The sequence below is a fragment of the Penaeus japonicus genome, unplaced genomic scaffold (assembly GCF_977035675.1).
Source record: "Penaeus japonicus unplaced genomic scaffold, GWHDUDI00000001_assembly GWHDUDI00000004, whole genome shotgun sequence".
In the NCBI taxonomy this organism is placed as follows: Eukaryota; Metazoa; Arthropoda; class Malacostraca; order Decapoda; family Penaeidae; genus Penaeus; species Penaeus japonicus.
The window spans coordinates 44,319,275-44,329,389 of record NW_028234406.1 but is presented as its reverse complement, the minus strand read 5'-3'; the positions used below and the strand labels follow the sequence as shown (position 1 = coordinate 44,329,389).

The window sequence follows — 10,115 nt, the reverse complement described above, 5'->3', positions numbered from 1 at the left end:
CTCCTCAACCTCTTCTCTCTCGTCTCCTCACTCCTCCTCCCCTCTCTTTCCTCTCCTCTCCCACTCTCTCTCTCTCTCTCTCTCTCTCTCTCTCTCTCTCCTCTCTCTCTCCTCTCTCTCTCTCTCCCCCTCCTCCTATCTCTCCCGTATCCCCTCCTCTCCATCCTGCCTCTTCTCTCTCTCTCTCTCTCTCTCTTCTCTCTCTCTCCACTCTCTCTCTGGCTCCTCTCCTCCACTCTCTAATCTGTTCTCTCCTCTCCTCTCTCTCCGGGGGCCTTCCCTCCATCTCTCCTCTCTCTCCCTCCTCTCATCCCGTCTCTGCTCCCTCTTTCCTCTCCCTCTCGTCTCCTCTCTCCCTCCATCCACTCCTCCTCTCATCTCCCCATCTCCTCTCCCCACCGTCTCTCTCTACTCACACTCACACCTCCGACACTCCTATCTCACAACTACACTCACTCTCTACCGTCTCTCTCACCTCTCACACTCTCTCCTTCCTCCACCACTCTCACTCCCTCCTCCACCTCCCTCTCACTCTCACCCTCTCCACTCCTCACACCTCACTCACCTCTCTCTCTCTCCTCTCCTCTCCCCTCTCCCTCTCCCCTCTTCCCATCTCCCTCTTCCCCTCTCCTCTCTCCTCTCTCCTTCTCCCTCTTCCCCTCTCCCTCTTCCTCTCTCCCCTCCCCTCTCCCTCGCTCCTTTTCCCCTCTCCTCCCCCCCAACTATTTTCACTTCTCCCCTTCCCTCTCTTCCTCTCCCTCTTTCTTTCTCTCTCTCTCTCTCTCTCTCTCTCTCTCTCTCTCTCTCCTCTCTCCTCTCTCCCTCTCCCCTTCCCTTTCCCTCTCCCTCTCCTCTCTCCTCTCTCCTCTCTCCCTCTTCCCATCTCCCTCTTCCTCTCTCCCTCTCCTCTCTCCTCTCTCCTCTCTCCTCTCTCCCTCTCCTCTCTCCCTCTCACTTCCTCTCTCCCGTCTCTCCTTTTCCCCTCCACCCCCCATTTTCCCTTCTCTTCCCTCTCATACTCTCTCTCCTCTCTCTCCTCTCTCTCCTCTCTCTCCTCTCTCTCTTCCTCCTCTCCCTCTACTCTCCCCCCTTCTCTCCTCACATCTCCTTTTTCCCCTCTCCTCTCTCTCCTCTCTCCCTCTTCCTCTTCTCTCTCTCTCTCTCCTCTCTACTCTCTCTCCTCTCTCTCTCTCTCTCTTCTCCTCTCTCTCTCTCTCTCTCTCTTCTCTCTCTCATCTCTCTCCTCTCCTCTCTCTCTCTCTCCCTCTCTCTCTCTCTCTCTCTCTCATCTCCTCTCTCTCCTCCTCTCTCTCTCTCTCTCTCTCTCTCTCTCCCTCTCTCTCTCCCTCTCTCTCTCCCTCTCTCTCTTCTCTTTCTCTCTCTCTCCTTTCCTCTCTCTCTCTTCTCTCTCTCCTCCCTCTCCTCTTCTCTCTCTCTCTCTCCTCTCTCTCTCTCGCTCTCTCTCTCTCTCCTCTCCTTCCTCTCTCTCTCTCTCTCTCTCTCTCTCTCTCTCTCTCTCTCTCTCTCTCTCTCTCTCCTCTCTCTCTCTCTCTCTCTCTCTCTCTCTCTCTCTCTCTCTCTCTCTCTCTCTCTCTCTCTCTCTCTCTCTCTCTCTCTCTCTCTCTCTCTATCTATCTATCTATCTATCTATCTATCTATCTCTCTGTGTCCAGCCCCCTCTCCTCTCTTCCCTCCTCCTCTTCCCTCCTCCTCTTCCTCCCCCCCCCCTTCCCTCCCTCCTTCCTACTTCCGTCTCAACAGCTGACGATGTTAGCCTTAACTAATATTCTCCTTCTCATGCACACTCCATGCTCTGATTGTTGTTATATATATTCCATGGTTTATTCCTTCTATCCCTGTTTCTACTTTTTTTAATGGTCGTCTTCTTTCCATATTTCTTTCTCTTTTTATCGATGTGTTTATTGCTATTATTATTATTAGCTAGTTCATTGTGTTACTTTCTTACTCTCTTGTCTCTCTATTCCCTTCTTCTTATGCTTATCCTGTATTCCTCAATTTATTTCGTTATATCTCGTTTTTCTTGCTTCGTTTACATTTTTTCATCAGATACTCTCACACCCACGCAGTATTTTTTTCCACTATTCACTCCTACAGCCATACACCTACACCCGCATACCCACATACCCACATACCCACATACCTACATGTTGTCTTCCCCTCTTTCAACCACACGCACCCACACACATATAACCACACGTTCTCCTTCCATCTTTCAGCCACACATACCCACACCCACATACCCACACTCACACTTCGTGTTCCCCGCTTTCAGCCACATACCACACACCCACACACACGTTCTCCTCCCCTCTTTCAACCACACACATCCACCCACACCCACACACAACCACACACCCACACACAACTACACAACCACACACCCACACACAACCACACACCCACACACAACCACACGCCCACACACAACCACACACAACCACACACACGTTTTCCTCCCCTCTTTCAACCACACGTTCTCCTCCCTTCTCTCAACCACTCACACACAATCACACGTTCTCCTCCCCTCTCTCAACCACACATACCACACACCCACACCCACGCCCACACCCACACACACGTTCTCCTCCCCTCTTTCAACCACACACATCCACCCACACCCACACACACACACACACACGTTCTCCTCCCCTCTCTCAACCACACACACATCCACCCACACACACACACGCCCACACGTTCTCCTCCCCTCTCTCACCCACACATACCACACACCCACACCCACACCCACACACACGTTCTCCTCCCCTCTCTCAACCACACACACATCCACCCACACCCACACCCACACACACGTTCTCCTCCCCTCTCTCACCCACACATACCACACACCCACACACACGATCTCCTCCCCTCTCTCACCCACACACACCCACACACACGATCTCCTCCCCTCTCTCACCCACACATACCACACACCCACACACCCAAAGACAACGACACTACCAGAAGATGCCACGTCTCAAACTTGTAGACAGTTCCGTTGAGGTTTATGATCCAATAACACCAAGACTCGGAATCTCATAAGAAACGTTCAAGTTTTCTTTTTTTTCTATTTTTTTTTCTTTCTTTCTATCCTTTCTCCCCCTTTTTTATATCTAATACAACTATCGTAAACAGCGAAATGCGTTCCGTGGTACTTCAGAGAGTTAGATATTAAACGAATAAAAGCGCTTTGGCTTTCCCTTGTTCAGTGGTCTGGGCTCCTTTTTAGACTTATGCAAAACGGAATGAACGAAAATTAAAGAAACAAATAAAAATGGATGTAGGTAGATTGACATTCATTGAGATCTTAGACAGATAGATATACATATATTCATAAAGAGATAGATAGACAGATAGATAGATGAATTGAAACTGAGACAGATAGACGAGGATATATGGAAGGATAGATATAAATAGATAGAAATATATATATATATATATAATATATATATATTATATATAATATATATATATATATACACACACACAACACACACACACCACACACACACAGACACACACACACAACGCACGCACACACACACAAACACACACACACAATATATATATATATATATATATATAATATATATATATATATATATATATATATATATATATATATATATATATATATATATTATATATATATATTATATAATATATATATATATATATATATATATATAAATATATATATATATATATATATATAATATATATATATATATATACATATATATAATATATATACATGTGTATATATATATATATATATAAATATATATATATATATATATATATATATATATATATATATATATATATATATATAATATATATATGATATATATATATATATGTATATATATATATATACATATATATATATATACATATGTATGTGTGCGTGTGTGTGTGTACGTGTGTGTGTGTGAAGAAATTAAGTGTATTCTCCTAAGACCAACAGCCTCATCTAATTAACGAGGCCTATCTGAGCCTTATCAATTTCCCCAATTTTCGCCGACAACAGCATCATGTCATTATCCTGCCGTAAGTGGCGGCCTTATCAGGAAGGGACCCCCGAGCAAAACATCGGGGAGGTTCAATACGATCATCCTGCAATGACATCGTGCAATGCAGTTCAACTCAATTAAATCTTGATTATCTACTTTTGATGATGAATTTTAGTAACTTTTATGTTCAGGATTTTTATCAATCTGATGAATATTGTTCTCTGTAATGCCACTGATATGAAATGCAAGAATACAATCAAATACTACATCATCACAATCAACATTGAGAACGCATCTGCGAGAAATCCCTTTGGTCACATCAAATAACTTCCTCATCCCCCATCCTCCCATCCCACCCATCCCCCCCATCACCCCCATCCCTCCATCCCCCCACCCCCTGCCCCCCATCACCCCTTCCCTCCCCCCTCATCCTCCCACATCCCCCTATCCCCCATCATCCCCTCCCCTCCCACCCCACCCATCCCCCCATCACCCCCATCCCCTCATCCCCCCCATCCCCCCCATCCCCCATCCCCCTCCCCATCCCCCCACCCCCCCCCATCCCGCCTAACCCCTTCATCCCCCTCCTCTCTCCCCGGTAATCAGCTGACAGACATCAAAGAGAACTTCCTCTATATCTCCCTCTGGATTCTTATACAACAGGCTCTGTTACCGAGCTGGAAGAGGAGGCTGGGGTCACGGGGGGGTAGGGTGGTGGGGGTGATGGGGGGAGGGTGGTGATGGGGGTGAGGGGGGAGGGGGGTAAAAATATCGATGAGGTTACACCTTTCCGGTCTTTCCTTGCGCTGTGGTTGTTTGTCTTCTTTGTCTGTTTTTTGGTTCTGTTTTTTATTCGTTGGGTTTGGTTGTTTATGTGAATATCTTTTTTTTATCTTTCTTTCTCTCTATCTATCTATCTATCTATCTTTATATCTCTCTTTCTCTCTCTCTCTCTCTCTCTCTCTCTCTCTCTCTCTCTCTCTCTCTCTCTCTCTCTTCTCTCTCTCTCTCTCTCTCTCTCTCTCTCTCTCTCTCTCTCTCTCTCTCTCTCTCTCTCTCTCTCTCTCTCTCTCTCTCTCTCTCTCTCTCTCTCTCTCTCTCTCTCTCACACACACACACACACACACACACACACACACACACATCACACATCACACACATACATACTTTACATATACAGACAAACATACATACATACATACACATATATATACATACATGCGTTGTTATTCATATTTAATAACCTTTCATCTCTAGTCCTCTCCCTCCTCTTCCTCCTCCCTCCTCCTCCTCCTCCCTCCTCTTCCTCCTTCCTCTGATCCTCCCCCCCCCCCCCCAACGTCTTTAGAATCTGATTTTTCCTCCCTCCCTAATTCCACCTCCCCCTCCTCCTCTCCTCCTCCTCCTCCTCCTCCTCCTCCTCCTCCTCCTCCTCCTCCTCCTCCTCTTCCCCCTTCTCTCCCTCTCTCAAATTCTTTCCTCATTAACCCAGCTGTTTTTTGTTTAGCTTTTTCCTCGCTCTGCTAAATGGGATCTTTTGCCAGTCTCATCGCCAACACCTCTGCTTTATGGGAATTTCGACTTTACGGAATGACCATAATTACTTGCACAATCCACGCACAAAAAAAAGGAAAAAATATTTCTTGTTTCATCCGAAGGGGGGTGGGATGGAGGGAGGGAGGAGAGGAGGGTAAAGGGAGAGGAGAGAGGGAGGGAGTAGAGGAGGGTAAAGGGAGAGGAGAGAGGGAGGGAGTGGAGGAGGGTAAAGGGAGAGGAGAGAGGGAGGGAGTGGAGGAGGGTAAAGGGAGAGGAGAGAGGGAGGGAGGAGAGGAGGGTAAAGGGAGAGGAGAGAGGGAGGGAGTGGAGGAGGGTAAAGGGAGAGGAGAGAGGGAGGGAGTAGAGGAGGGTAAAGGGAGAGGAGAGAGGGAGGGAGTGGAGGAGGGTAAAGGGAGAGGAGAGAGGGAGGGAGGAGAGGAGAGAGGGAGGGAGGGAGTAGAGGAGGGTAAAGGGAGAGGAGAGAGGGAGGGAGTGGAGGAGGGTAAAGGGAGAGGAGAGATGAAAGAGGGAGGGAGTGGAGGAGGGTAAAGGGAGGGAGGGAGTAGAGAAGGGGAGAGAGTAGAGGAGGGTAAAGGGAGAGGAGAGAGGGAGGGAGGAGAGGAGGGTAAAGGGAGAGGAGAGAGGGAGGGAGTGGAGGAGGGTAAAGGGAGAGGAGAGAGGGAGGGAGGGAGTAGAGAAGGGGAGAGAGTAGAGGAGGGTAGAGGGAGGGAGTGGAGAAGAGGAGGGTAAAGGGAGATGAAAGAGGGAGGGAGTGGAGAAGAGGAGGGTAAAGGGAGAGGAGAGAGGGAGGGAGGGAGTAGAGAAGGGGAGAGAGTAGAGGAGGGTAAAAGGAGAAGAGGAGAGGAAGGGTTAATGACAACGGCTGTTAAATGACGACACGGTAATTCTCACAGTATTCGTGATTCGGGTAGCAAGAGCCGTGTAATTTTACGCCGTGTGGACTGCTCTCCGAATCCATAGGCCTTAATGGTAGGGATAATGGGGGGAGTAAATTCACACTCCATTCGAACGCTGTTGATTCGGCGTTGAATGACATCCATTTTCGATCTTCATTCGAGAGAAGTTTAGATGTTTAAGAGAGATAGCAAAACGGATAATGTATAATGATTTTATAATTGAAGTGAAGAGACTTTGTAAGTATTGTTAGCTTTTCTATTATCCTTATCTTAATCATTACCGGCTTCATTATCATGAGCCTGGTAATTTTAGAAAATAATATTCATTTTTTTTTCATCATCACTATCATCATAACTATCATTATAGTAACTTTCATCATTATTATCATAATCATCAAAATGTTTATCATTACAAAAAGTAAAAGGGCTATCCCTTGGTCTTAACAAGAAAGCTGGAATACTAGTCTATTGCATTTTACATATTAGCAAACTCGATCTCAACAATCTATATACATTTTTTTTACATTCTGAATGCTAACAATTTTGCCCACCCACTAAAGTAATGCAAAACTCTGCGGCTACGAATACCCGCATTTAACTTACACCACTCCTTTGGATGATTTCCCACAAGAGTTACACGCTTCAAAATTTCATAAGCAGTGCCTATATTAAATTCAACTGTACTTAACCTCTTAATACGCCCTATAAAATGGCTCGCCCCTCGACAATTAAGCGCCAGTCGAGGTGAACAAGTTTAATTCTCTGAGTAATGTTCTTGTATAGTAGAGAACACACAAAAAAAAATGAACAAACGGTGATATTACAAGCCATAAAGATAACGACTGTGCACACAGACTTACGCCGTCGCTAATTTCTACGACTTAACTAATTTCCAGAGAAGATAATTAGGCAATTATTCTGCGTGGTAATATCGTCAGTGCGAACTCCAGTTACAATACACGAGGGTACATTTGCGCCACGAGGTATACGAGTATGAGAACGGTACCGCTGTCTTGTAAACGTAATGTACCGTTGGATATAATCTGATATTTATAGATGTGATATTGGAGGAGAAAAGAATAACGTGACCCTCTTTTTTTTCTTTTCTTTTTTTTAGCTAACACAGGAGGAAATAAAGTTGCTGTAAATATTCTTTCAGAATATATGGACAGCGTAGATTTTGCTATGATTGTTTGAGGCAATATATATACTGTAAATATACATGTATACATACATATATGCATACACACACACATACACACACATACACACACACACACACACACACATATATCTACATGAACAGAGTTCATACCGACAAATGTAGAAGAAAGGTATGAGTGAGAATGAATATCTAAACACGCAAGAGATGTATTTGACGTGTTTCGACGGAGGTCTTTCTCAAAAATACATGTATTTTTGAGATAGACCTCCGTCGAAACACGTCAAATACATCTCTTGCGTGTTTAGATATTCAGTCTCATTCATACCTCTCTTCTCTCTCTCTCTCTCTCTCTCTCTCTCTCTCTCTCTCTCTCTCTCTCTCTCTCTCTTTCTCTTTCTCTTTCTCTTTCTCTTTCTCTCTGTCTCTCTCTCTCTCTTTCTCTCTATGTATATGTATATATATATGTATATGTAATATATTTATTTATATTATATATATATATTATATATATATATATATTATATATATATATATATTATATATATATATATAAATTATATATGACATTGCGTATGCCTAATTTCCCTCTGCCTCTCCCCTCAAGGCACTCGTTCCTCCCTGCCTTACCAAGTTCACACACAACGACCGTAGTAAACACGACAATCACCTGCGAGACACAGGAAAAGAACCCTTGTACTCACTTGTTGTAGAGCACAATATCGGGGAGCCAGATGTGCTCCGAGGGGACGTAGAGCATCTCCACTCCACCGTAGTCCTCAGGGTTCCAGCGGAGTTTGTAGTCGTGCCAGTTCTGCAGGGAGAAATAAGGGAGGAAGTCAGATTAAGGGAGGAAATAAGGGAGGAGGTTAGTTTAAGGAAGAAGAAAATGGGAGGTCAATTTAAGGGAGAAGAAAAAAGGGAGGAGGTTAGTTCTGCGGGGAGAAATAAGGGAGGAGGTCAGTTTGAGGGAGAGAAATAAGGGAGGAGGTCAGTTTAAGGGAGAAGAAAAAAAGGGAGGAGGTCAGTTTAAGGAAAAAAGGGAGGAGGTTAGTTCTGCGGAGAGAAATAAGGGAGGAGGTCAGATTAAGGGAGAAATAAGGGAGGAGGTCAGTTTAAGGGAGATAAATAAGGGAGGAAAAAAGGGAGGAGGTCAGTTTAAGGGAGAAGAAAAAAGGGAGGAGGTTAGTTCTGCAGGGAGAAATAAGGGAGGAGGTCAGATTAAGGGAGAAATAAGGGAGGAGGTCAGTTTAAGGGAGATAAATAAGGGAGGAAAAAAGGGAGGAGGTCAGTTTAAGGGAGAAGAAAAAAGGGAGGAGGTTAGTTCTGCAGGGAGAAATAAGGGAGGAGGTCAGATTAAGGGAGAAGAAAATGGGAGGTCAGTTTAAGGGAGAAGAAATAAGGGAAGAGGTAGATAAATAAGGGAGGTCAGTTTGAGGGAGAGAAATAAGGGAGGAGGTCAGATTAAGGGAGGAAGTCAGTTTAAGTGAGAAGAAACAAGGGAGGAGGTCAGTTTAAGGGAGATAAATAAGGGAGGTCAGTTTAAGGGAGAAATAAGGGAGGAGGTCAGTTTAAGGGAGATAAATAAGGGATGAGGTCAGTTTGAGGGAGATAAATAAGGGAGGAGGTCAGATTAAGGGAGGAAATAAGGGAGGAGGTTAGTTTAAGGAAGAAGAAAATGGAAGGTCAATTTAAGGGAGAAGAAAAAAGGGAGGAGGTTAGTTCTGCGGGGAGAAATAAGGGAGGAGGTCAGTTTAAGGGAGAAATAAGGGAGGAGGTCAGATTAAGAGAGAAATAAGGGAGGAGGTCAGTTTAAGGGAGAAATAAGGGAGGAGGTCAGTTTAAGGGAGAAGAAATAAGGGAGGAGGTTAGTTCTGCGGGGAGAAATAAGGGAGGAGGTCAATTTAAGGGAGAAATAAGGGAGGAGGTCAGATTAAGAGAGAAATAAGGGAGGAGGTCAGTTTAAGGGAGAAATAAGGGAGGAGGTCAGTTTGAGGGAGAAGAAAATGGGAGGTCAATTTAAGGGAGAAGAAAAAAGGGAAGAGGTAGATAAATAAGGGAGGTCAGTTTGAGGGAGAGAAATAAGGGAGGAGGTCAGATTAAGGGAGAAGAAAAAAGGGAGGAGGTCAGTTTAAGGGAGAAGAAAAAAGGGAGGAGGTCAGCTTTAGGGAGAAAAAGGGAGGAGGTCAATTTAAGGGAGAAGAAAAAAGGGAGGAGGTCAGTTTAAGGGAGAACAAAGGGGGGTCAGTTTAAGGGAGGGTAAAGGTAGGTCAGTTTAAGGGAGAAATAAATGGGAGGAGGTCAGTTTAAGGGAGAAGAAAAGGGAGGTCAGTTTAAGGGAGAAGAAAAGGGAGGTCAGTTTAAGGGAGAAGAAAAGGGAGGTCAGTTTAAGGGAGAAGAAAAGGGAGGTCAGTTTAAGGGAGAAGAAAAGGGAGGTCAGTTTAAGGGAGAGCAACAAAA

The 10,115-nt window shown here is 44.9% G+C and overlaps 1 protein-coding gene across 1 annotated transcript in view; it reads right to left on the bottom strand.

The window, feature by feature from the left end:
• Positions 1–8,244: 8,244 nt before the first annotated feature.
• LOC147472029 (acetylcholine receptor subunit alpha-like 1) overlaps positions 8,245–10,115 on the bottom strand; it is a gene marked incomplete at its 5' end in the record, with an annotated part of 155,489 nt that continues 153,618 nt past the window's right edge. The window contains 1 exon segment of the mRNA XM_086536578.1: positions 8,245–8,469. Within this exon segment, the coding sequence (XP_086392704.1) occupies positions 8,356–8,469 (114 nt within the window).